General features: G+C 50.4%; 9 protein-coding genes across 9 annotated transcripts; 5 read left to right on the top strand and 4 right to left on the bottom strand.

Annotated features, from left to right (window-relative positions):
* Positions 1–111: 111 nt before the first annotated feature.
* Positions 112–1,437, bottom strand: ARC1_2 (putative cofactor for methionyl- and glutamyl-tRNA synthetases; the record flags this gene model as incomplete). The annotated part of the gene is made up of 1 exon (XM_043281580.1): positions 112–1,437. One exon carries the CDS (start codon positions 1,435–1,437, stop codon positions 112–114), a length of 1,326 nt encoding a protein of 441 aa, XP_043139045.1.
* Positions 1,438–1,932: 495 nt separating this feature from the next.
* Positions 1,933–3,337, bottom strand: ACHE_60408S (pepsin-like aspartic protease; the record flags this gene model as incomplete). Its single annotated transcript, XM_043281579.1, has 3 exons — positions 1,933–2,066; positions 2,129–2,892; positions 2,955–3,337. The coding sequence occupies 3 exons, from the start codon at positions 3,335–3,337 to the stop codon at positions 1,933–1,935; spliced, it is 1,281 nt and encodes a 426-aa protein (XP_043139044.1).
* Positions 3,338–4,555: 1,218 nt separating this feature from the next.
* On the bottom strand, positions 4,556–5,635 carry nbp35 (Fe-S cluster-binding ATPase; the record flags this gene model as incomplete). The annotated part of the gene is made up of 2 exons (XM_043281578.1): positions 4,556–5,502; positions 5,551–5,635. The coding sequence occupies 2 exons, from the start codon at positions 5,633–5,635 to the stop codon at positions 4,556–4,558; spliced, it is 1,032 nt and encodes a 343-aa protein (XP_043139043.1).
* A 1,898-nt stretch (positions 5,636–7,533) lies between these two features.
* CHO2 (phosphatidylethanolamine N-methyltransferase) lies at positions 7,534–10,665 on the top strand (the record flags this gene model as incomplete). Its single annotated transcript, XM_043281577.1, has 4 exons — positions 7,534–7,705; positions 7,807–10,390; positions 10,448–10,538; positions 10,609–10,665. 4 exons carry the CDS (start codon positions 7,534–7,536, stop codon positions 10,663–10,665), a joined length of 2,904 nt encoding a protein of 967 aa, XP_043139042.1.
* Positions 10,666–12,446: 1,781 nt separating this feature from the next.
* MTR3 (3' exoribonuclease family protein) lies at positions 12,447–13,466 on the top strand (the record flags this gene model as incomplete). Its single annotated transcript, XM_043281576.1, has 2 exons — positions 12,447–12,582; positions 12,646–13,466. 2 exons carry the CDS (start codon positions 12,447–12,449, stop codon positions 13,464–13,466), a joined length of 957 nt encoding a protein of 318 aa, XP_043139041.1.
* A 274-nt stretch (positions 13,467–13,740) lies between these two features.
* On the top strand, positions 13,741–15,614 carry ACHE_60404A (uncharacterized protein; the record flags this gene model as incomplete). The annotated part of the gene is made up of 2 exons (XM_043281574.1): positions 13,741–13,893; positions 14,019–15,614. 2 exons carry the CDS (start codon positions 13,741–13,743, stop codon positions 15,612–15,614), a joined length of 1,749 nt encoding a protein of 582 aa, XP_043139040.1.
* A 3,251-nt stretch (positions 15,615–18,865) lies between these two features.
* On the top strand, positions 18,866–20,968 carry ACHE_60403A (uncharacterized protein; the record flags this gene model as incomplete). Its single annotated transcript, XM_043281573.1, has 1 exon — positions 18,866–20,968. The coding sequence occupies one exon, from the start codon at positions 18,866–18,868 to the stop codon at positions 20,966–20,968; it is 2,103 nt and encodes a 700-aa protein (XP_043139039.1).
* A 574-nt stretch (positions 20,969–21,542) lies between these two features.
* ACHE_60402S (proline--tRNA ligase) lies at positions 21,543–23,536 on the bottom strand (the record flags this gene model as incomplete). The annotated part of the gene is made up of 4 exons (XM_043281572.1): positions 21,543–21,553; positions 21,629–22,884; positions 22,959–23,128; positions 23,186–23,536. The coding sequence occupies 4 exons, from the start codon at positions 23,534–23,536 to the stop codon at positions 21,543–21,545; spliced, it is 1,788 nt and encodes a 595-aa protein (XP_043139038.1).
* Positions 23,537–23,819: 283 nt separating this feature from the next.
* On the top strand, positions 23,820–25,829 carry CCT1 (chaperonin-containing T-complex alpha subunit TCP1; the record flags this gene model as incomplete). Its single annotated transcript, XM_043281571.1, has 6 exons — positions 23,820–23,862; positions 23,923–23,970; positions 24,026–24,111; positions 24,183–24,287; positions 24,349–25,383; positions 25,443–25,829. The coding sequence occupies 6 exons, from the start codon at positions 23,820–23,822 to the stop codon at positions 25,827–25,829; spliced, it is 1,704 nt and encodes a 567-aa protein (XP_043139037.1).
* Positions 25,830–26,145: the final 316 nt, after the last annotated feature.

Genomic DNA, 26,145 nt, shown 5'->3' with positions numbered 1-26,145 from the left:
AGAATTGAAAATCAAGTTCCATGCTCATCCTAAGCTGCTTTTTACACTAAAAGTGAAATGCGATCCATTTCTCGTATAACATTCAACACGTAAGATAATCAGTAACCAGCTCTACCGAACAGCAGCATTCTTCAAGGTCTTAGCCTTGCAAAGACCACCGGACGCAGTGAGCAGCTTGCCCAGAGCCGGCTTGCCCTCCTGGCCCTGCACAGCTGGCACAGCGCTGCTATCAAACGCAACCTCCAAGTCCTCCGTAGTCGTGAATCCAGGCTGGAAAGTCTCCCACACCTTCTTCTTGGGGTTCAGAACCTTCTCCGGCTCACCCTCACTCCAGCCGTCGAAGGTGACACGCTCACCAGCCGGTGCGTCCTGAGGCGGGCTGACCAGCTCGACGGGGCCGGCGTGCGAGTCCTCACCCTCAGCGACGCGGGGAGAGGCGGCGAGGACCATCGCGCAGGACTTGATGCCACGCATGGTCACGGGTTTGAGGTTGCAGACGGCGACGATCTTGCGGTTTTGCATCTCCTCCAGGGGAACCAGGCCGTTCAGACCGGAGCACACAGTTCGCACGGTTTTTCCTGTGGCTTCATCCAACGAGGTGTTCTCAGTGCCGGGGGCATCACCGCAGTCGATGGTCGAGACATAGAGCGAGTCGGCGTTGGGGTGGTTCACAGCGCGCAGGATATGACCAATGCGCAGGTCAATGATGGAAGGCGATGGCGGGGCAGCAGGTGCGGGAGCAGCCTTGGGCTGCTTAGGCTGCTTCTCCTTCTTCTCTTTCTTGTCCTTCTTTTCCTTCTTGCCTCCAGTGGCCTCCTCGCCCTTGGCCTGCTCAGACTTGCCCTGTCCGACAACAACGGTCTTCGACTCGCCAGCGGCAGCAGGGTTCTGAGCAGCAGCCTTCTCCTTCTTCTTCCGCTCCTTCTCCTCCTTGGGATCAACGGGCTTGGGGAAGAAGCGCACATCGTCCAGGTCAACGCCAACCTTCTCCTCATCGGGGATCTGCAATCCAAACAGGCGGCTGTTCTGCACAAAATCCACATGACGAACAATGTGGTGGTATCCCTTCTCACCAGTACGCTCCTCGGGGGTCCATTTCTCCACTACAGGGCCCAAAAGCGCATACGCGGAGATATCAGCGACAGAGGGCTTGGTACCGAGCAGGGTCGTCCGCGAGGCCAGGTGCCCGTTCAGTTGCGAGAGGATCTGCGAAACAGCGGCCTTGTCATCACTGGTGAGGGCGCTCTGGAGACCCGAGATCGTCGCCAGCCATTGCTTGATGTCGGCGTGCTCGGAGGTGGAAAATTCGGTTTGCGGGAAGATCTTGGGGCTCGCGTGCAGGAGGTCGGGCTCCGTGGCATCAGGCGAGATGGCGGCGGGGTAGGACCGGTAAAGGAGGGAGAGGAGGGAGGTCTCAGGAGCTGAGTTGATGGCCATGTTTGCGAATGAGCGGGTTGGGAGGTTGCTGGTGTTAAGCAGGGGAGATAGAAGACGAGGGGCAGTTGCGGTAGTGGATCGAACGAATCGCGGGGTTGTTGTTCGGACGGCTGCCCGTCGCCCAAGGATCACGATTGGCTTGGAGAGCGTCTTGGGCTATGAAGAGATCCCGTAATGACAGTGGGATCTCAAGAGATAAGATATTGAAATTGTGGAAATAGATATGGGCTTCTCCAATACCGGTACAAAGCAAACAATTCCCTTGGGGCGCTTTTTGCTGCGGGCGGTCAAGGATTTTTTTTCCCTCCTTAGGGTTGCGAGGATGAGTCATCCAGTAGTATGTAGTTAGTACATTTGCATCGATAATGCTACAAGGAATGTTAGAGAATGCGTATATTCGTGCTATTTAAACTCTTGTTTGCAGTCGATGAATATAGAATAACATGCAAAAGGCCTGAAGATCCTTGTATCCAACAATCCCTCAGAATCCGACTACTATTCCCATACAGGAGACGCGAATGAAATGGATGGCCCTCTCTTATCAAAGACAACAAACATAGACTTCATAAACACATCTCCAAGGATCTGCAATGAGGTGTCTTGGTTCGATTGGATACCACCATAGCACACTGGAATGAGATTAGACGTCAGTCAATCGTCAATCATATCAAAAAGAAACTGCAGTACTTACGGTCTTCACCTGTTGTGCTATTCTGGCCCACCCCCGCAAAGTTAATCAACGACCCCGGGACCGTGGCCATATAGCTGTTCCCAACCGCAACCGAAAAGTTTGGGAGTTCCGAGCTGCAAGGGTAAATCCATCCTCCAGCACTGTTGGCATACACTGCACGATCAACCTGAGCGTAGTAAGCGGCAGCAACCTCGGGACTCATCAGCATCAGCGAAGTGCCAGAGTCGACAATCGATGTAGGTGCTGTAGAGACTTGTTCCAGAGGTCCGTTTCCAACCGAGAAGAACTTGGAGTCAAATTGCCAGAAGCCAGCAGACGGATCAACGGTTACGTTGATCAGCTGGCCCGAATATTTGTTGGGGTCGATGGTCCCAAACTCGTATTCACCTTGGCCGTCACTTTTAAGGAGGGCGGTAAAAAGAGGCTCGTCTAAGTTATCGGCGACGTTGTCAAAGAAGGTTTTTTGGGGCTCGGGTTGGACCATGTTGAGGACCGAGAAGCCCAGTCCCACCAGGCCGTTCGAGCAAGTGTCCCCTACGAAGTAGCTGGAGACTTCGGTTGGTAAGCCGACTGCTTGCCCCGTGGCCGTTGCGCCGCCGATGTCAACTGTGTCTTGCCCCACACCGCCGTATGCATACGAGGAGTCGCCGTAGGTGATGTTGAAAGTGTAATCCTTCATTTCTTTGTAAGTAGATGATTTCGAAGGGTCATAAATGGTGTGTCCTTTCGTCTGATCAGATGGAAGCTGTGTGTTCATCACCCAACTGTGTCAAGCTCGTTAGTCATCCATGCTACACGCAGTAAAAGGAGCTCAATTGGAACCTACAAGTCTGCGGAGCCAGTATCAAAGTTCATGACAATCGTCTGTCCACCAATTGTAACTGGCGAGACAAACTGAGCGTCTCCCTGGACAGACACAGCGCTAACCTCTCCGGTTTGGTCATCGTCTGTGTTGGTTTGGCTGTTACCAGAGCTCAAGGGCTTGATATCCAATAGATCATCAATGCCTAAGTCCACCGCCGCAATTCCATATTTCCTGTATGATCTCTGCAGAGCAGTGGCACCATCGAGGACGGAGGCACCTTGGCGGACTCGCTCAATTTTAAAGGACCTGCCTTGTAGTTGCGAGCGAGTCGTAGTTGGTGTGGGCGCAGAGCGCGCCTCGCAGCTAAAAAGCAGAGCAAACACAAAGGACTGTAGGAGCTGCATTGTACCAATCCCGAACTTGTTCCTAGTATATAAGTTAAAATGAAAGATAATCGAAGAGCAAAAAGAAACCAGCCTTTCTTTCCTGAAGAAAAAGATCTATATCAAAAAAAAAAAAAGAAAGAAAGAAAAGTAAACGAGGTCCAGTCCAGACTAGGACACCCGTGTATATCAAAAGGCGTGAAGAGAATGTAAAGAGGCGACCAAGCACCTCCAAGAACGAAATGAGAAGAAAGAAGGAAGGGTAAATCAAAGCATTTTATGAATAGAATGTGCGGAAAAAAGGAAAAAATGACAGGAAGATTTCAGTTAGCCACAATGGAGACAAACCCCTATTGAGCACAAGCCAAGTAATAGACCTGGTTAACATACAATATAATATAAGTATGGTAAGCCAAAGCCACTTATTAGAATGAGGATATCGTATTGCTCCTTTAATATGAATTGTTTTGCACAGTGTGTAGCAAATGGCCCACCTTGGCCTCCTCAGATCCGCAGGGTTAGAGAAGATAGATCCAGCAAGTCCCGACTGTCTGTCAGAGAAAAGGAACGGTAGTCATATTTCTGATACAGAGGACTGGCGCCGGCGCCTGTTGCGGAGATTGAAAATATAGTAATGACAGCCGCCGGCCGTCGCAGACGGCGTTAACGAAGGGAAATCAGAAGCCATGACGCCAATCAGGGTGGATTGAAGCTATACTGGTGAAACAGTCCCAGTTCCGGCGCTGCAACAGCTCGATTTAACATGTTTGAGGAGGAGGAGAGTTGATGATGGTGCTTTGCGGCGGGACAATTAGGGGCATCGTTTCAGATTCAGAACAAGCGTTAGATCATGATTCGGTGCACAAATAACACAACATCATAAATCTAGCATAATGTGAGGAAAGTTATTTGAAATAACAGTCTATCCCAAAGTTGATGTCGGATGAATCTTGCTAAGATAGCAACTCTTCTGCTGGCTGCAATGCTTCCATAAGGGGCAGATTGCGGGAGGTGATCGACATGTCCATACAGTGGCCGTTGGACAATGCTGTGGACGAACTCTTCATTTCAGTTAGACTTGGATGATTCTAGTTGCATGTCCATTCATTCGTAATTGCTGGTATCAGAAATATGTGTGCTATGTCCAAAAACGCCAGAATCGGGAAACTGGCAAAAGAAATAAAAACGCCTTGAGATGCATCCAAGAAAGCTGACAAAGTGAAACGATAAACGGCTTCATCACTCAACCATATCTGCAGGCAGAACCTGATCTGGGTCCTCTCCGATCAGCTGACCGACCGAGCGCACGACCTGTTTGATCGCCTGCGACGCCGGACTATCCGGAAAATTGTCCACAAAGCTCTCGCCAAAATCACAGGCCATACCAACCCGAGGGTCCAAAGGAACGGCCCCCAAAAAGGGAATACCCATCTTCTTCGCGAGTCGTCGACCGCCTCCGGTGGTGGCCCGGTAAATCTGAGACTCGTGGGTGCATTTGGGGCAAACAAATCCCGACATATTCTCTACCAAGCCCAGAACACGGATGCCGGCCTTGCGACAGAAGTCAATTTCTTTGCGGACATCCAACAGTGATACTTCCTGGGGAGTGGTCACCACCACGGCCCCATCAACACCGGACTCCTTCAGAAGCGAGTTCACCGACAGATGCTCGTCTGAAGTACCTGGGGGAGTATCCACAATCAGATAATCCAATTCGCCCCAGTCCACATCTTTCAGGAACTGTTTGATGAGCCCGTTCTTCTTGGGACCTCTCCAAATGACCGCGTCATCCCGGTTAGGCAGCATGAATTGCACACTCATAGCCCCCAAATTATCCGTAACCCAAACTGGACTCCAACCCGCGTTGCTCACATGAATTGTTTCCGCCTCAACGCCCATCATTTTGGGAACGGATGGTCCACAGATGTCGGTATCCATAATTCCTACTGTCGAGTCGGGATTTGCCGCGAAAGCATGGGCCAAGAGGGAAGTAAAGGTCGATTTTCCGACACCGCCTTTACCAGAAAGCACTAGGATTTTGTGTCGGATTTGCGAAAGACGTTCGGTGATAATCGGGATGTCTGGATCGGGGCCTTTGGGCGCGGAAGCACAGATGGATTGATTGGGACAGCCAGCGCAGGCATCCCCTTGGCCTGCCTTTTCGGATTCGGGGCCCGGACAGTGCTCTGCTCTGTGTTAGCAGTTTCACTAGACATGATTGCCAAGCGACATACCTGGTTCGGGGGCCACCAGATTTGGCGCCATCTTGGACGGCGCTGTGATGTATTCAGCCGTTGGCTCCTCAAATGAGGGTGCCATTTTGTTGATTCTTCTGCTACTAATCAAATAAGACACAAAGATCTGATAAAAGTAACGAAGAAAGACCTCAATAGCTACAGTTCACGAATTTGATAGACGATGGCAAAGAGTGCTTGATAAGCATCATGCTGCATTTTTCGGGATGACAAAAAGTCCGGTGGCGATTGGCGGGGATGAGAGCGGTGTCGGAGGCTGCGATAAGATACCGGATTCCTGCACTTCATGTACAAGTGCTACTCCGTACAGTATACGGAGTACAAGTATGTACGTTACTCTGCTATGCCGGGCCATTCTAATGCAGCTGCTATGACCACCGTTTATGGCGCCTTAATGCATATGTATCATCATTTGCAGGAAATGCTGTGCGACGGACCAGGGTGCATTCCTTGCAATGTCTATCATCCGTGGTGCAATGACGCTAGACTACGGTAGTTGAGCATGCGCATTGTTTCTCTGTTGAGAAGAGTCGAATAATGTTATTGCGGAATTGATATTCTCATTAATATTACCATTATTAGTATGATTTCTGGGCTTTCCACATAAGCTTCGGGCTCTGATACCAGAGGCCTGTGAAGATCCCGTGATATCACGACTGGGGCTGTGGCCCCAACGCAACCGGTTTCCCTCGTTCTGGCCGTGTGCTACTCGTGTGCCTCTTCGGATTCAAGTTCCTGGCATGTGCCTGCATTGAGAGGTATTGTCGAGTACCTGGATCAGTTGATGCTAAGGCCATTGTTTACATGTACATTAGAGAGTATAATGTAATTCTTCTACTAGCACCTTTGTATTGCACCTCTACACAATGCGGCGTGGACAGTACTCGACTACCTGTATGTGATGTCACCGGCTCCTCTTCCAGCCAATACCGGAGAATGCCACCTTTACTCTTCTAGGAATGGGTGTTAGCATCCCCCCCCCCCCACCCTCATGCACCTTCAATTGAAATTAATGAAAGATTGACTGAGCGCATACTGTACATAGACACTGAATAGCTACCCCTCAATCATCTCATTTGTTCAGGACATGCTCGAGCACCGTCCATGAGTCTAGTCCTTCTACTCCGGAGTACTTCACGGATACGCATTGCGCGACTGGTCCGACGTGCAGCGTTAGTCTGCTCTCGGTTAGTGCTAGGCCCATTGGCCAATAACAGCCGCGCAGGTCAGAGGTATCCGCAGTTACCGCTACGTACAGGTATGGTAATGTACTTTGAGAATGGTCGAGGCATTCCAGACTCGACTCTTATGAGGGACATTGTTCGTGATCGAGTCAATTCCGTGGTAAATTCAAAGTCAATTATGAGAGCCGCACGATACTAGACCAGCAATTACCATCAAGTGGTGTAACTGCTAGAATAACAATGACGCTGTAGTTGTAACGATGTGACAATACATGTTCTGTCTCCTTCGGCCTGATTCGCTCGCCAATCGTCTACCGCCAGCCTGATTGGTCAATGCCAACCCGGTCTAATTCCGTTCCCCCAGCGTGCACGGGACTCCACCAGAGAAACGAGCCCCAAAGAGACAGTGAGAGAGGCAGAGAGTCAAGAGTCGTTATTAGAGGCAGAGACTCAGAGAGGGTGAAATGAAGCGAAGAAAAGCCTCATCATAAATACCCTCTCATTTCTTGTTTGTAATTTCTTCCCCTTCTCTCTCTTTCCTTTCAGCCTTCTTTCTACCTCAACGTATTGTCGAAACTTGGTTATTTTGTTGAGACAAAGTTATCCATGGTCTCAGAGCTCAGGCCTCTCATTGGACCCTGAAAGCCAACTGTCACATGCTTCTGTTGCTCTCTTCCTCTTCCCTTTTCCCTTCTTTTTCTTCCTCTTTTTCTTCTCTCTTAACTCACCCTCTCATATTGTCCTTTTGAAATCTCTTGCTTCCACAGCTTTACCCGCTATGGATCGTGGCCTTTCAACAGGCACCCATCAAGAACATGATGGACTCCGCGAGAGAAACGTCACCTCTCAAACCAATCCTGCTGCCACCACTGAGGCTTTGACGGCCACGGGGGATGCAGAACCCAAGGGAAAGACTGGGAAGGCATTTGGGAGAACTCCGGGTGGCACTGGTATGTCTTATTCTACCTTCTAGAATAGTTGCATAGCTTCAACCATGCGTTGCGTGGCCTCACCCAGTATCACGCCTGCTAACGGGAATCACGTGTTACAGTGTTTACAGTACCGGAGACTCACGACATGGTTTCTCAACTTCTGTCGCCCTCGGAGCCTAAGAACCTGTCCGATCTGGTTGTGCTGGCCATCCTCGGGGCGCACATCCTGCTTCTCTGGCAACTCCCCGCAGGAGCCAGAGTTCCCGTCTTCGCCGCGGTCTACCTGTTCTGGCGTGCATGTTACAACGTTGGGATAGGTTGGCTCCTTCACAACCAGTCACACCATAACACCTTGGTCCGCTGGGCGGAGAAGACCAAGGTCTTTGTCAACCCGGCGACCGGCAAGAACCCTCACCCTCAGGTATACGACCTCATCAAGCGAGAGTTGGAGACTAAGATCAGGGCCGATTACTCCTTCGACAAAGCCCCTATTGAGTACAACACTTGGCTTGTCTTCAGACGCCTGGTGGACTTGATCTTGATGTGCGACTTTACGTCTTACTGCCTCTTTGCGATAGCTTGTAGTCACCACCCCGTCAGCGAGAGTATTCTCATGAGCACCCTCCGCTGGTCTGCGGGTATCGTCTTGGTCCTGTTCAACCTCTGGGTCAAACTAGATGCCCATCGTGTGGTAAAAGACTATGCTTGGTACTGGGGTGATTTCTTCTATCTCCTCGAGGGAGAATTGACCTTTGATGGCGTCTTCGAAATGGCCCCACACCCCATGTATTCTGTCGGCTACGCTGGCTTCTACGGTATTTCGTTGATGGCCGCAAGCTACAAAGTTCTGTTCATCTCCATTATCGCCCATGCAGCACAATTCGCCTTTCTGGTCCTGGTCGAGAACCCTCACATCGACAGGACGTACAACCCTCCGCCGCCTCGCAAGCGAGCAACGGAACAGGACTCGGTCTCCGCAGTTGCGTCCCACCGATCGGACTCTCCCATTGCGCCAACCTCTGTCGATGAATCTGTGCCCCAAGCGCCATTGGACCCCAGCGCTCCACCGGAGTCAGTCCACAACCTGCTCGGTCCCCACAATTTGGATCTGCACCGAAACACAGATGCCTCTGTGATGCTCGTACAGTTTCTCGTATTCGCTCTGGCTGTCTTGACGCCTTCAACTCCGGGATATCAGTTCCTCTTTGTCGCAAATGCGGCCGTATGGCGTATCTGGTTTTCCGTCGGTATCGGATACTTGCTCAACCGTCAGTCTAATAGTAAAGGGTGGACCCGGCATTTCGTCAAGTATGGTGAGAGTCCGCAAGAGGCTTGGAGCCAGTGGAAAGGCACCTACCACCTGAGCATGATCATGTGCTATGCTAGCTTCATTGCTGCCGTATGGAAGCTCTATACCTTCCCTGCTGATTGGGGATATGGTCTGGTTCTCCTGCGACACGTCGTGGGCGCGGGTCTCGTCGCCTTGCAAGTCTGGACCAATGTCAGCATCTACGAGTCTCTCGGAGAATTCGGTTGGTTCTATGGTGACTTCTTCTTCAATGCGTCGTCCAAGTTGACCTACGATGGTATCTATCGCTTCTTGAACAACCCCGAGCGTGTCCTGGGTCTCGCAGGCGTCTGGGGTGCGGTCTTGATCACTAACAGCGCCGCCATTACTTTCCTTGCTCTGTTGAGTCACATCCTGAGTCTGGCATTCATCCAGTTTGTAGAACGTCCACACATGCAGAAGCTTTATGGCCAGAGCCTGCGTCGCGATGCTGGATTGGTAAAGAGTCTGAAACGGTCTCTGCCTCCTTCCCTGCAGCAGCTGCACGGAAGTGTCGACAAGATCTTCGATGAATCGTTTGAATTTGTCGAAGAACTTCTTGAATCTGCTCGTCCCAAGCTCGCGGCCGGTGTTAACACATTTGTCAAGGACACCACTGCCCTGTTCCAGAAGTACCCGGCCCGTGTGACCATCACGCGTATTGACGCTGACTTGGCTGGCTATGACTTGCATGACTACTCACTGGAGATTGAAAGCACTAACTCGTCTTCTATTGATGAACCCGACCAACCCAGCGGCCGCGAAGGAGCCAACGCGCGGATGCCTCTGGACCGTCGCGGTGACCTCAAGAACCTGGTGTTTGAATATGGTGCTCCGGTTAAGATCAGGTGGACTGCTCCTCTCAAGCACAACAAGAAGGACTGGATTGGTCTCTACAGGGTCACTGACAACACGTCTCGCGAAGTAACCCGTGTCTCGTCCCAGGGTCGTTGGGTGGCTATCAACCAGGGCCACTACGACAACTCGACATGCGAAAAGGGAATTGTCACGAGCGACGAGGTCCATCACGAGAACGGCCGTGAGTACGCGACAGGTGAAGTCGTCTTCTCGGGGGACAAGCTCTTCTGGACTCAGGGTGTCTTCGAGTTCCGGTACCACCACAACGGCAAGCACAATGTCATGGCCATTTCTCGTCCCTTCGAGATCCGGATCCGCCGGTTCAACGAGGAGGACATGCTCCTGCAGAACCCGGCTCTGGCCGAGACATCAGTGGAATCTGCTCTATTGCCTATCGTTCGTAATTGTTTCGATCGGGATCCTGAGATTGCCCCTGAGAGTGTGGACGAGTCGTTTGGCAGTCTCGTGGAGCGGGATGGTAAATTTGCCAAGCGGGTCGTTTTTGCCGTGCACCAAACGTGAGTTCCTTTTGTCTTTCTGTGCTAGAATTCTAGCAATGCTAACCTGATTCACAGATTTGGTATTGAATTGGCCCCTGAAGTAGTTCAGGCCGATGGGAACGTTCGCAACTTGGCATGGCGGGTGTGCAACGCAAAGAGAGTCTTGGTATGCAACTCCTCCTTGGTCAAAACATATATATCCGTTATTGGTGGCTAACACATCCCCCCTTCAACAGGCCCCCTACAGCATGTCGAGGAACGGTGCTACAACCCCGACTGAGGAGAAAATATAAACAGCGCAGAACCTTTTACGATCCTTTTCTTAACCCCCCCCCCAACTTGCACTTCCGCCGCTTATGCTTATGAGAGCTACGACAGCAACCTGATTATATCATTTTTACTCTTCGACTGACCCTGGAATTCTTTCTGTTAGCTCCTGGTCTTTGTGCTTTATAACTGCCTTTAACTCTTTTTTGCCTTCTATGTTCTGATTCGGTTCCGAAGAAAGAAAGAAAAAAAAGGGTCTACTGGAAAGAAATCGAAAATTCAGAAGGATACAAAGAAAGAATACGATGATGCTTATAGATGAGATGATGACTACGAACGTGGAAATAGATTGATATCCAAGATGGTGGGAGGTTGGGCCTTTTGTTCTACTGTACATACGCGAGAAGCAATTCAATCAAGATTCTTCATATGAAAAGTACTCATTCGCATTTCAAACTAGGACTAGGATGCTATTTCTAAACGAGAGTAAACGGTAGCCCTACTATCAAGTAAAACGTCAGCACATGCTACCAGACGTAACAAGTTGAATCGTAACTCGGAGCACGAATGCCTCGTTATCTCACAAAAAAGAGAAACGAGGCAAATCAGCCAAGCCGGGTAATTCATCCCATCCCCTGCCGATTCCACTTCCTCAACATGTCGCCCAAAACGGACAACCAGCCAACGAAGTGATATCGACACAAGTCAAGCGTAACAAACCACAGCCACAGAGAGCCAGCTGAGAACAAAACGCACCAACGACTGAGTCCAACCTCAAAGAACTCCACAACCAATCATCCCTGAAGCCGTCAAAAGAAAGCCATCGGTATGGTATGAGGGAGGAAGAGTATGGATCGCTGGACCATATTTCATCCCGTCTGGATTGCAGCGCGGTACATTGCTCGAGGGGCGGTTCTCCGAAGAGATCATTGAATGGATTGACTCGTTGTCATCATAAAGGAAACGCGATGGGTGCAAGGCACTGCTGTGCCTTGAGTAGCGCATGCGCTCTTACCTCTTGATAACCAAGTAAATTCAAGCAGTGATGACCGTTATCAAGCAGACTGGTTACTATCTCGCTGTTAGTCTCTCTTTCGAAACTCGATATGGCAGGTGGCAATTGAGAATGAGTCGAAATCAGAAGGTTTGGTAAGGTATTTTGTTTTCTTCAACAAGTTTGCAGAAGCAGAACTGAATAAAATTTTCTTCATCATGAAAGGTGACTCGACCCGTGGGAAGGGAGAGGGAGAGAGAGAGAGATAAAAGAACATACCCATTCACTTTTCCCGTCCAAAAGGAGCTGGCGACGATTACACTGTCTACATTGACTGATAGCTTGTCAGTGATGTACAGCAAGGCGATCAATTGAGTGCAATGAAGCAAAATAAAAGCTCGAATTGTCTTCAGATGGTGATGCATGTTTGTTCATGGCTCATCTTGCGTCGCCGGAACAGAATTTGGATAAATTTCAATCATGCAGACAGGTGTGTTCGTGGGGAGAGAAGAGAAATACTCACATTACAGTCTATTAGTACTGAGTCGGTTAAGAGATCATCAAAATAACCAATTCCTTTACCATAAGAAGGAGGGTTGACAGAAAGCAAGTCGAAGCTCTGTATTTAAGGAGGGAAAGTGGGAAAGAAGAAAAATCAACAAGCGAAGCGAAGGAAAAAAAGCGCTTCACCGCCTAGCGCCAACCAAACAATGCAAACTACCCTCCAAGATTTCCGTTTATGGACTTTGACGACGACTCTTTTGCTTGTTAGTTCTAAAGCTCGCCCAGTGGATTAAGATATATTACTGCAATATGGACAGACGAAGAGTCAATGGACCACCTAGCGGCACGAGGCCTGCTGTTTTTGCCTCTTCCATTAAATCCGCATCAGCCACTGCGACAGAGAGACCAAAACGTCAAAGGCAGTCGAATGAGCTGCGAAAGATATGTGAGTATATATAATCCTCCCATTGAAACCGATCCACCATACTAACGAGCCTCTCCAAATTAGTCCTGAAAACCGGTATTATTCCTACGGCCTCCGGCTCCAGTTATGTCGAATTCGAACCATCAGCCTCTCTCGCCGCTGCGCGCTCGTCTCCTCAGTCTTTGATTCCCCCATCGTCTTCCCTAAAACTGGCTTGCACAGTCCACGGCCCCAAACCCCTCCCACGATCTGCTACATTCTCGCCGAATATCGTTCTTACAACACATGTCAAATACGCCCCATTTGCTGCCCGCAAGAGGAAGGGCCATATCCGCGACACGAGCGAACGTGATCTCGGCGTACACTTGGAAACTGCGCTGCGCGGGGTGATTATCGCTGAGCGATGGCCAAAGAGTGGATTAGATATCACGATTACGGTGCTAGAAGCAGAGGACGACCGCTGGTGGGGCGATGCGGCAGATTCGCACGATGCGTCCTGGGGCTTGATGAACGTTCTGGCTGGATGTATTACGGCTGCATCTGCTGCCATTGCAGACGCGCGGATTGATTGTCTTGACCTTGTAGCGGGTGGTGTGGCAGCTCTTGTTTGTGATGAGTCGACGAAGGACGAGGAAGAGCCGAAGCTGAAGCTGGATACGGACCCGGCAGAACACCGGTCAATTCAATCTGCTTGCGTGGTGGCGTATATGCCTGGGCGGGACGAGATTACAGAGCTTTGGCTTAAGGGTGATAGTTCGAAGGCGTCGTTAGGCGATGGTGACCAGCGTGCTGGGCATGAGGCTCTGATAGACGGCGCGGTGGATGCAGCTCGAGGGGCTCATACAGTTCTGGCAGAAGCAGTCAAGGAATCCGCCGAGCGGTTCATCCGTCTGGCTATGGGGTAAGGATATACTCTATGATGGTTGATATGTCAAATAATGAGAATATAATGCCATAAAATTTCTAAGTCATTGCAGGTGGCCTTGTTTGAGTCAACCCTAAAGGGAGGCATCAAACAGTGAATGGCACCACACCAACAACCCTTTCACTGAATGAAAGTGCACACTTACACACACTTCAATCTTTTCAAAATCGCACATCAACGACCTACATTTTGTTTACTCTTGCCTATAACATTTCTAACCTCCTTGACCCTGTTCGTCTCCCGTTCTCTTCGAGATGTCCGAATACACCCAAGAAAGGCTTCGATCCCTACTTTATAGGACTCAGAAGAAGAAAGGACCCCTCATGCCACCACCGGTTTACCCTGTCACTATCGACGATAATCTCGTCTTCCTCTGGAGAGCTATCCAGCACTCGAATTACACGAAGGTCGGTTTTTATCTTCGTTTCCGCCACTTCTAGGATAATAAGACGCGTCCCTGTTGTCAAACAGCCATCAAAAGCCACAAAACCAAGTGCCCTATCCTCAATACTAACTGGGTCAACTACTCCAGATCGACTTCAACCTCCTCGGAAACGATTTCGAACTAGATCGTGAAGAGGCCCTCGAATGCTTCAGAGAGCTGAGACGAGCCATCGAAGACGCAGTCTACAACAATTACATGGAAAAATCCAACGAAAAACGCGAGAGCGCTGGCCTCACGAACATCCTTGGGCTTGCTGTTCGTCGTCGAAGGGAAGCTGCCAAAGCAGAGGCTGCTGCCGCTGCTGCTGAAGGAGAGTATGACGATGATGAAGAGTATTATGAGGAATATGCTGAAAATGAAGCTTCTCATGCTGCTTCGGCGATGGGTGATTTTTCAGCTGCTGGTTCGTCTAGGGCTGGAGCTTCGGAAACTAGAACTTCCAATATTTGCTCTTCCAGCGCTGCTTCTTTGCCCGTCGGTACCGGTACCTCGAAAGCTAGTCCTTCCAACGCCAATACACCTAAAGCTGGTCCATCGCGTGTCAGTACCCCAGTCACTGATAATCCAAAGACTGGCACTTCTGATGCTGGCACTTCCAAAACCGGTCCTACGCATACTAGTCATCAGAGTTCTGGTTCGTCGAAGCAAGTCTCTGGCCAGCCTGCCTCTGGGCCTGGTCCTCTCAACCCTGGTAAATCGAACACTGGCCCTTTCAATGCTGGTCGTCCAAATACTATACCTTCTAGTGCGGCTGTCTTGCAATTCAGTGCTCGTCCTTCCAATGGTAGTCATCTGAATGCCGGTCGTCCGAACGTCAGTCCCCCTAGTGCTCCGCCTTCCAATGTTGGTCCATCCAACGCGAATATTAGCATCTCGAGAGCTGCACCTTTCAACTCTGCGCTTTCCAACATTTCTTTGAACGCTGGTCATCAGAGCACTAGCCATACCAATGCTTCCAAGGCCGTCAATAATTCAATAATGAACTCGGAGGCTGGACAGGCTTCAGAGAGCGTCAAGTTGGCACCCATAAGACTCGATCAGACCGTCAATTTGCCCCTTCCACGGCTCACCAACCCTGCTAGCCTGACATACAGTGCTGGATCTTCAGTCACCCAGCGTCCAAACGTTGGCCCTTTAAGCACCCTCCCTCCCAGCGCCATTCCAGCTCCTGGAACCCTCTCTGCTCCTCAAATCGCTCGATCTCCAACCGTTCCCGCCATGCGTTACTTCCCTCCAAGCGCAGCCAGAGTTGCTGCAGCCACCAGTCTCACTTCGATGATGGTACCCCAAGCCCCCCAACCCTCCAACCAAACCCCGAGCCAGACCGAGGACGGACCTGTGGTTCTCGACATAACCAGTCTCAGATGCTTCTTTGGTGTCGTAGACCAAGGCGTCGGCCCAACTTCGCTTAACGATAAACTTTTCTCCCGACCCGATTTTTTCTTCCCTATCAGAACCCCGACATTCCCTCCAGACGCCTCGAGAGTGAACGAGTCACAAGTACGGGCGCCCAGGCCTTCTTTGCCTTCTTTGTCGTCATTATATCCTGTGCCGTCTACGTTGGCTGGGCGCGCCTCTAGCCCCGCTACGATAAATAAAGGGAAGAAGCGGAAGAGGGCATCTGTATCTAGGAGTGATGTGGAGGAAGATAAGTCTGGAAAGGATAAGGATCCTGCACAGTAGGTCGGTTACGGCGTTTGCTTGCGGGTTATGTTTCTGGGTACGGAGTATTACATGTGCATGCGGTAGGAAAGGACGGGATAGGATAAGATAGACTGGATATGATATGACAGCATGTATGTCTGCCATGGCTTGCGGGATCGGCGGAATAGTTTGCAGAGATGATGTATGTGTACGCATAATCCAATAGAATACCTTTTAACGTATTGGCACTACGCAACTACCGAGGGATGACCATGTGTAGATCGAGCGATCTGAATGTATATTTATTTATCGCGGCAAGGATGGGTGAGATCAATAAGGGGTTGTACCATCCTATCCACCATGTGCTTGGTATTGCAAGAGTAAAGCTTTCTTGGTATGTTGCCCTACAAGTACATTGCTTCGTATTCATTGTCAATGGTTCCGAGTAGGGTGCCCCTGTAAAACTATCTGTGCTCTTTGTTCTGATCTGCCGTACGTTAAATGTCAAAAACACACTTTACAGGGATATGGATACGCGAATCACATCTGCAACGCCTACTATTCGTACTCTACTCCGGAGTATATCGAGACGGTTCAAACAGAGTTCAGAGTAGGCCGTTATGAACCATAATTTGAGGACGTCACTGTCAACTGTGATAGCCGCCAGAAACAAAGATGCAAAGACCAAGTCACATTTACACTAACCAAATGGAGAAAGAGCATACGATATGAAGGCTGAGTATCAATCAGTCTCCAAATCAATGGCATTTGGCACTCACTGGTCCGGTCTTCTTCCGTCGCCTGCTTCTCCTCCTTTTTCTCTGTCTCATAAAAAGTACGGAGTGCGTACGTACTTGGCAGGGCACGTCCCGGGACGTCGGATATCGTAAATAGATCAGAGCAGGCATTGCTCGCTCTAGTACCAAATAGACCAAGCCCCAAGAACTGATCCGGTACTTAGGCGCGGCGATTAGGATCTGTTGGTCGAGATTCCCGATTCGCGGCCATCTACAAATAGAATCAAAGAGATCTGAGCCCAATTTACTTGACTTCGTGATGGGCAAAATAGACGAATGGAACGTTTATTATTATGCATTTTTGTTTTTGCGCATTTTCGTGAAAGTGGCCGCAAAGAATAACTTTTCGGGGCAGCCGGTCACAGTAGTTGAGGTGTATACTGACTCGCATAACACCATCACTATGAACGGACCAATATTCTGTCACGGCTGTCAGCTTGCCGGAAACTCTTCAGACTTGACTATCCATCCTCAAGTGGGAATATGGACTAATACTATTCTGGTGCTATACTTTGTACTCCCGGTGATTCTCCGTGGATAGTGAGGTCCCTGGAAAACTAGTCCGTCTATCCGGGTTTAGGATTGACGAGAATCTAACAGTTCGTGCCGTCCCAATGGAACAGACGGACTAGAGGATTGATCAATAGTTCAACATCGAGATGGGGGTGAATTAATCGTAAATGGGATTGACTCGTGTGCTCGTACTTTTTACTTTCGGAAGCGTTTCAGGGGATCAAAGCCGATGACATCGGTAGTGGTGTTTACGGTAATTTTACCGCGGAGACGGACCGGGACTCCGTTCGGCCCGGACAAACGTTCGTGCGGCGGGCAGTTGGGATGATCGCCGAGGTCAATTGCTTTGCTTGCTTTTCCTCGTTTTGCATGCTAAGGTGCCGATAAACGAAAATACGCTGCTTGAAGCTAGTCATGAAGGATATCCGAAGATCAACTGCTGCAGTATGAAAGGAAAAGCAAGCAGTTCCTCGTGACTGTAGAAGAGGAACTCTCCGAAATTGCCCCGTTAACTGACGGCCCCATACGGAGTATGTTGGTCTTCATTTACCGTCCCCGAAGAACCACCCACTAACACCGTCAATAGATAGATAGATCTCATAGTGAAATCCAGCCTCTTGGCTCTTCCTTGTTAGAAAGGCTGAGGGACCAGTCGTTCGAAATGGGTCAAATAAGAAAAGAGACCACTGGACCAGTCACCAACGCTAATTCGGTAGCAAGCTCGGGACACACGTTCATCTCGCGACATAGCCAACCGAATTGTTTGTTGTGGGACGATCGCTGGTCTGGCTGTGTCAATAGCATGCTCAATTCGTGAGCTCTTCATTTCGAGGCAGTTCGTGGGTCCCAGACTGCAATTTCCCGCAACTGGATTTTTTTTTTTAAATATTTTTGCTTCTCCAATGAAATCCGAATGCCAGTGTGCGGAGTCCCGAATTGGCTCCAATTCGGACTTCACCCCCTTTTAATGGACTCGCCTCTCTTTGTTTCTTTACCTTTTCCCAGCACCACGAGATGCCCGATCATCCAGTACGGAATACGCACTTTTGTCGTATGAATTCTTCGTCCAGTGAGCATCGCTACTATTGCTGATTCCCCGTCATATTGCGCGGTGGTTTTGAATGAATGAAAACCGCAGATCGAATTCAATAGCAGCATGTCAAGTGGAGCCCGGCTGTTATGACCATGCACATGTAATCCATCCTATGGGTACTCTCCAATACTCGACGGCACAGTGCTCTCTATGGCAGTGAAGACGTTAGGGCCTGGCTGCACGTTCCATCGGGTGTGTTCACAATACTCGTCGGAGCACACACTTATTTCAGGCCTCGGGGGATCGGAATAAGACAAGACACGCATGCATAAGCTTTGTGAATTCGGGCATTTCCCGTCTCGAGTATTTCGTCAAGTGTGCTCCGCGGCCACTAGGAGCCCGTCTAGACTAACCTTTACGGTTGATGTGCCTGTACATCACTCTTTCCCCTCTCAGCGTCTCTCTCCATCGGTTCGGCCTTCAGAATTTCTTTTTCTCGCCCGTGATCCCATCACAATGGATCACGGAAGACGGACCAATTCCCAAGCCCCATTTGTGCCCCCCTGATCCAGATGCGACTGTTGGATCTACGAAGCCGGCCCAGGCAGATAGTTTTGAAAGTTAAACTCGTCGTTTCCCTCTTCTCTTTGTTAAAAATCTGACAGCGCTCCTCTCGATCCGAGTTTTTGAATTTATTATTTGCTTGTCTTCGTTGTTACGAATGACACTCGACGTATAACGGTTAACACAGACCACATTTGACGGGATCATGACATTGCATTGCATTTAAAAAGACTTGCGAATCGCCTGGCTTAAGCTTCTGAATTTTTGAATTTTCGTCATTTCTTAACCTAAAATTCCACTTTATATTCAAATATCCCGCTTTCCCAACGGCTTTTCGCATTCCAACGGATAACACCAACATCTCTCATACTTTCTGACCAACTATGGTTGTCTTTAGAAAGCTTTTCCTAGCGGAGAAATATCCGCTGCAGGCTCACAACCAAGGGGCTGCAACGTGTGACGTTGGTCTTAGTACAACGGACAGTCACTCCGAGCTGCACGACACACAGACTCGCCCTCTATCATCTCACACCAAGAGTGTCAAGCCATCAGATTCGCAATTAGAAGTGGATCGCCACTTCGAGAGAATCGAAAAGCAGCTCCAAGAATTGCAAGGCAATCTGCAAAAAGGTCCTTTGTCTCCAAAACGCCCTACGTCTCCCAAATCCCAAGTACCCTCTCGTGCTCCGAGCCAACGCACAACACAAAGCCCTCGACATGTCGACCTGTTAGAGGCCGTTTTCGCTTCCTCGCAGCGGCAGCAAGCGCAGACACCGAACCAAACATCACCACTGTCCCCCTATAACGAAGATGTCGCGGAACGGAACATGACGCGGTTTTTGCAACAACGAAAACCTCGCAAGCGAAGCATCTACTCCCGCTTTGTCTCGGCTTTGTCTCAGGATGATGTGGCAGACAAGAATGCCGGAAAACATAAAGATGATTTCCGTCCTCGATCTCGAGCCACAAGCATACGATTTCGGAATGTTTCGAGTGGTTCTGGAAGAACCACCAAGGGCCACAAGCGTGCCAGCAGTGGTCGTTCGGACATTGGACCGAAGGAGAACAAGACGGCAAGCCCGGCCGCACAGGAAGCTTCTCAGCCTGTTACATCTGCCAGGGAAACCCAGGCACGTGACAGGCCCCGTCTGCGGACGCAGAGGTCAGCACCGAATTTGTCAACTGATCAGCCCGGCTCGCCGCCGAAGGGACCTGCTCCTAGTCCTGCTGGAAGTCTGATTGTTCCGCCAGCCTACAAACAGGGTGATAGCTGGAGCAACACCCCCATTCCGGACAGCCCAACACTGCCGACTCCAGGAAGAAGCGTGAAGGAACCAAGTCCGGACCGGGGAACGCCATCCACAGCAGATCGGCGTCCATCAACGACATCCCGCAACTATTCCCTGCCAGCCCGCCCTACTCCTTCGCGAAAGAACACCCTGAAGCTCTCGATTGACACCGAACTGGCAACTCGCGGGAGACAGGGTAAAGTGTCTCATCGGGCCATCCAACCACCGACCCCCAGCAGCAACGACATGAAATGCAACCCTAGCATTGCTGAGATCATGAACAGCCCTCTGCCGTCGGCTACACCTACCTCTATGTCCCCTCTTCCCTCTGCGAACCCAAAGGTCGCAGAGATCATGGATATGTTTAGACAAGCATACACCTCCACCAAAGCCATCAGTCCCCACCCTACCTTCGAGACATTGCAGGATGCAATTGTTCGTGAGATCAACTCCCACGAAGCCTTCCAACGCGTGCCTGTTCCCGAGCAGGGACCAGCTTTTACACCCTCTCCAAACCAGCAATCGTTTGACAGTGTGACTAAGCCTCCCAAGACTGCTGCTCCCGGAAAGGATGGCCAATTCTCCAAATTGATCAAACCGACTTCCTTTATGAAGCACCGCAGAAACTCTGACGCGCGCAGAAGCATTTCCACGAGTGTTCCTTCGAAGGTTCTGGGCCGGGTTTCTACATCTGGTAGCCGACGCAGACACACCGATGCTCCGCCACCATCTCCTTCTCTCCTCGACACACCACCACTACCCCAAGGAACCCGCAATGAGATGCCTCCTGTCTACACAGACATCCCTCTCCGCTCCCAAACCGCCTCCCCTGGCGCTTCTAACAAGAAGCGTTCAGTCTCCATCTCCAAGAGCCTAGCTCCCTCCCAATCGGTGAACACACTCTCCTCGCACGGATCATCGTCCAACACAGCGCCTTCGGTCTACTGTCTCCGCGCACAGACATCCGCATCATCGGGCGATGGCTGCAACAGTTACTTCTCCGACGATGGCGATGACGATGTTCTTCATCTTCCTAGCCCCGGTTTTGAGCCTCGTCAACAGAACTATGACGCGGCCTCGGGCAATGCGTACAGACCTATGAACTGGCAAACGTCATCTACTCGGAATGTCATCTCTCCCTGCTCGTCCAACAGTGGATACTGGGCTCGCGAGATGCGTTCGGTGGAGACTTGTTGATTTCTCATGTTTCATACGCACACACTCTCTCATCTTTCTCATTTTATGTTTTCGCATATGCATACAAGCGCTCCTTGCTTCTTTCCTTTTGCATCATTATACGGACTTCATTCCTTTCCTTTTTGTCTCTGCATCACCTTGCATACCATGCTACTTGACTTTTCCTATATCATCTAAGAACTACTGTCATCAATCATTCGCAAGATATACTCTCCTTTTTCTTTAAAATTGTTTTCGTGCTGTCCATTAGCGAGTCATCATTTCTATCTTGTATATACACTTCACACTTGGCTTCTCATCTCAGTGATTTGCATCGAACTACAAAACTACATCAAGAATAAAAATTACAACATTATACTTACGAAAGCTGGTTACAGTCTGCTTCTTGCATTGGTAAATCCATAAGGTATCAAACACATTTCACATCATCGTCAAACTCATCAGGAAAACAATTTTTTTGACGTCCCCGGTTTTCTCATTTTCTCTTAAGGACATATAATCCATGACAACCCGTGTCGTAGTATGAACAGAAGGGGGTTCAACATGTATACATGTGGCTTCGGCGAGAAATTGCTTAATAGGAACCTGTTATGAACGTTAGTCGTTATCCATTTTCCAGCAGAAGAGGTGAGAAAATAATGAAGAGGAAGGGGAACTCACGGCCGAACAAACACCACTTCTCTGCCGTACGGTTGCAATGAGGGTTCGTGCACTTGGTGACACCGGGCTCGATACCCTCCGGCTGGTCGAAGGGAATGCACAGCGACTTAGCGCCCATGCTGGGAGCCTTGGCATCCTGAGCGACGCCAGAGTCCTCCTCATGCTTGCGAGCACTCAAGTCCTTAATCTGGTCCTCACACTCCTCAGTGAGACAGTGGGGGATGAGGCAGACGTTCTTGTCGTTGAGCGCAGGGACAAATTCGTCCCAGTTGGTGATGCTCTTGCGGTGGGTGCGGAACTCGTTGTCTGCGCGGTTGAAGAGATCCTTCTGGATGGTCTCCAGCAGGGCCGGGACGGCGGTGGAGAGTTCGGGGATGGGGATGGAGGACTTGCCGTCCTTGCCGGGAACGTCACGGCGGGCGGCGGTGACGAAGTGACCCTTAGACTCGCCAGGACCGAACTCGATACGGAGAGGGACACCGCGGAGTTCCCATTCGTTGAACTTCCAGCCAGGGGAGTAACCCTCACGCATGTCGCTGACGGCGCGGATACCGGCAGCAGTGAGGACGGCGACGAGGCCGTCGATCTCGGAGTAGAGCTTCTGGCGCTCTTCCTCGGTAGTCTTAGCGGTGATACCGACAGGGACGACGACGGTTTGAGTCTCAGCAACACGAGGAGGGAGAACCAAGCCACGGTTGTCACTGTGGATCATGACCATGACACCCAGTGTACGGGTCGACAGACCCCACGAGTTCTGCCAGACGTGGAGAGGTGGCTTCTTCTCGTCACCCTTGGCTGAAGGATCCTCAACGGTGATGTTGAACATCTTACTGAAGTTCTGGCCAAGACCGTGGGAAGTGCCACCCTGAATACCACGACCAGTGGACGGGATATAACCCTCAACAGTCGTAGTGTATGCACCACCAGCGAACTTCTCCTTCTCGGTCTTCTTACCCTTGACGACAGGAACAGCCAGGAGTTCCTCGTAGATGCGAGCGTACAGGTCAAGGATGTACAGAACTTCCTCATCGGCACCTTCTTGAGTCAAGTGAGCGGTGTGGCCTTCCTGCCAAAGGAATTCTCTGGTTCTGAGGAAAGGCTGAGGGTGTTTAAATTCCCACCGGACGACGGAGTTCCATTGGTTGAGCTTCAGAGGCAAGTCACGGTGGCTGCGAATCCACTTGGCGTAGTAGGGGTACATGACGGTTTCCGATGTAGGACGGATGGCAATCTTTCTCTCAAGAGGGGTCGAGCCTCTTTAAAGATATCGTCAGTATAACCATCGAGTTAAAAGCATCAATGAATCAAAGCCCAGGAAGAGATTTCATACGCATGAGTGACCCAAGCGACTTCAGCAGCAAAACCCTCGATGTGGTCCTTCTCTTTTTCAAGTACATCCTCAGAGACAAACAGCGGGAACGAGCAGTTCTTGACGCCAATCTTCTTAATGTGCACATTGAACCAGTTTTGGATTTCCTCCCAGATGGAGTACGAAGCGGGCTAGCAGTGTATCAGTACGATGCGAAAAGAGAATTTACTGAGAGCATGATATCCTACCTTGAGAACAAAGCATCCAGAGACATTGTAGTAGTCCAGCATATCACCCTTGGTGAGAACCTGCTGATACCACCCGGGGAAGTCCTCCTCCTTGGTCACATCGATACCGATCAGAGCAGGGCCATCACTCTTCTTGCCCTGCACTTTGGATGTGGGTTTCTTGGCCTCCGATTTTCCAATACCCTTGTTCACATTCTTCTCGGCCTTGTCAGATGCCTGCTTGGCCAGCTTAGCGGCCTTCTTAGCAGCGTTCTTGGAGACTTCACCCTGAGGAGCGGCGTTATCGGCGGTGCGATCAGGGAGGGTAGGGTTGGTAGCGACCGGGTTATCGGCGGGGGTCTCGCTGGTCATTGTTTCGATGAGGTTCACGAGAGCGAAGAGGATGAGAGATTGTAAAAAAAGCGAGGGTCGCTGAAGGTCACAGAGCGCAAAGGCAGAGCGTCGACTCTTCCCCTCGTGAAAAAGTGGGATGCATCTCGAAAAACTTCACCGCCCCGGGGCCGGCAGAACTTTTAGCGCAACCCGCACGCCTCAACGAACCAGAGGCTACTGAGTGTCGAGCAATCCAAAAAAGTCCCAGCAGTCGGAGCTTTGATATTGTTTTGAACACGTTTTCTCCGTCTGTTTCACAGTCATGGCAGGCATTTTCGAGGCACCGCGAAATGCGGACACTCTCTGTGAGTTCTCACTTCGCCAGGTGTTGGCTCCGAATCTATCAAACTGACCAACTCGCACAGTCTTGGGTGGGCAGAAAATCACCGGTGCGGACGTCCGCGAGCAGAACGGTATGTGACGATGATATTGCCTGGGTCGCTCGATCGTCAAATTGACTTGTGATAGTGCTCGCAACCCAGGCCATTGCAAATGTCGTCAAGAGTTCTTTTGGTCCCTCGGGCTTGGACAAGATGATGGTGGATGATATAGGGGTAAGGACCTTCGAGCCCCGCGCTCTATATTGGACCTTTTGGATCTTTTCTGACATCTGAAATCCTTCTAGGATGTTACCGTGACCAACGACGGAGCGACTATCCTCAGTCTTCTCGACATCGAGCATCCAGCTGGCAAGATCCTCGTGGATCTGGCCCAGCAGCAGGATAAGGAGGTGGGTTCTGGGATCTCAACAGATATTTTCTTTGGATATATATGTCTAATTGGATGGATAGGTCGGGGATGGAACCACGTCTGTTGTTCTGATCGCTGCCGAACTTCTACGCCGCGCGAACGAGCTCATGAAGAACCGGATACACCCTACGACCATCATCAACGGCTACCGGTTAGCCCTCAGAGAAGCAGTCAAGTACATGAACGAGAACATCACTGCAAAGGTCGAGACACTCGGAAGAGACAGTTTAATTAGCATTGCCAAGACGTCGATGTCCAGCAAGATCATTGGGGCCGATTCTGGCTTCTTCGCAGACATGGTGGTGGATGCTATGCTTTTGGTGAAGTCGACGAACCAGAGGAACGAAATTAAATACCCTGTTAAGGCTGTCAACCTGCTGAAGGCACATGGAAAGAGTGTGACTGAATCGGTTCTCGTCAACGGCTACGCCCTCAACTGTACCGTTGCTTCCCAAGCTATGACAACCCGGGTTACCGATGCGAAGATCGCTTGTTTGGATATGAACCTGCAGAAGGAGCGGATGAAGCTTGGTGTTCAGATTACCGTGGACGACCCCGATCAATTGGAGAAGATCCGTGAGAGAGAATCTGGTATCGTCTTGGAGCGGGTTGAGATGATCCTCAAGTCGGGAGCCAATGTCGTCCTCACCACCAAGGGTATCGATGACATGGTTCTCAAGCTCTTTGTCGAGCGTGGTGCTATGGCCGTGCGGAGATGCAAGAAGGAGGACCTGAGACGGATAGCCAAGGCCACCGGTGCCACTCTTGTGAGCACACTCTCCGACCTTAACGGAGATGAGAAGTTCGAAGCAGCCAACTTGGGTCATGCAGAGGAAGTCGTCCAGGAGCGGGTATCGGATGATGAGTGTATCCTTGTGAAGGGAACCAAGGTTCACACAGCAGCTTCCATCATCCTCCGTGGACCTAACGACTTCAGCTTGGATGAGATGGAGCGTTCGGTTCACGACTCTCTGTGCGCCGTCAAGCGTACTCTTGAAAGCGGCAGCATCGTCCCTGGTGGTGGTGCTGTCGAGACAGCACTTCACATCTACCTTGAAGAATTCGCCGTCACAGTGGTACGTATAGCACTTGTCGTTCCGCTTACCATGCCTACAGCTAACATCAACTTTCACAGGGCTCCCGGGAGCAACTCGCCATCGGCGAATTTGCCCAATCCCTCCTCGTCATCCCCAAAACCTTGGCTGTCAACGCAGCCAAGGACTCCTCCGAACTCGTCGCCCAGCTTCGTGTCCGCCACGCCCTCTCGCAGCGCGTACAGGAAGGTGACGCCAACGAGGAAGAGAAGGCCATCGCCAAGAAGAAGACCTACAAGAACTACGGTCTCGACTTGATGAAGGGGCGGGTCCACGACAGCCTCAAGGCTGGTGTTCTCGAACCTAGCATGGGCAAGATCAAGCAGCTCAAGAGTGCTGTCGAGGCTTGCATTGCCATCATGCGTATTGACACGATGATTAAGCTGGACCCAGAGCCGCAGCAGGATGATGGACATGGACACCACTAAGGATAGGTGGGGAAATGGTGTGCATGTGCATTTTTAGTTGATGATTATTTTGTTTTAATCATGTGCTGGGTTAGGGGAGATGACCATAGGAGAGATGGAAGGGTTAATAAGAAAAGAAATTTTATTCACGAGTATAAATTTGAATTTGATATACAAGGCCTGTACGTACATTGGAGATGGCAGTGATTCAACATTACAACAGTGAACACTACGAAGCATGTTTCTTGAGCTTAAGCTTATACGGTTTTCAACTGACAGCAGTTGTTTCCATTGGCCACTGTATTGAACCAAAACTAAGTAGATATCTGAATGTGTA

Source organism: Aspergillus chevalieri, chromosome 6 (genome assembly GCF_016861735.1).
Source record: "Aspergillus chevalieri M1 DNA, chromosome 6, nearly complete sequence".
NCBI lineage: Eukaryota > Fungi > Ascomycota > Eurotiomycetes > Eurotiales > Aspergillaceae > Aspergillus > Aspergillus chevalieri.
Note: the sequence above shows the minus strand (reverse complement) of the source record. Positions and strands in the feature narration are given on the sequence as shown.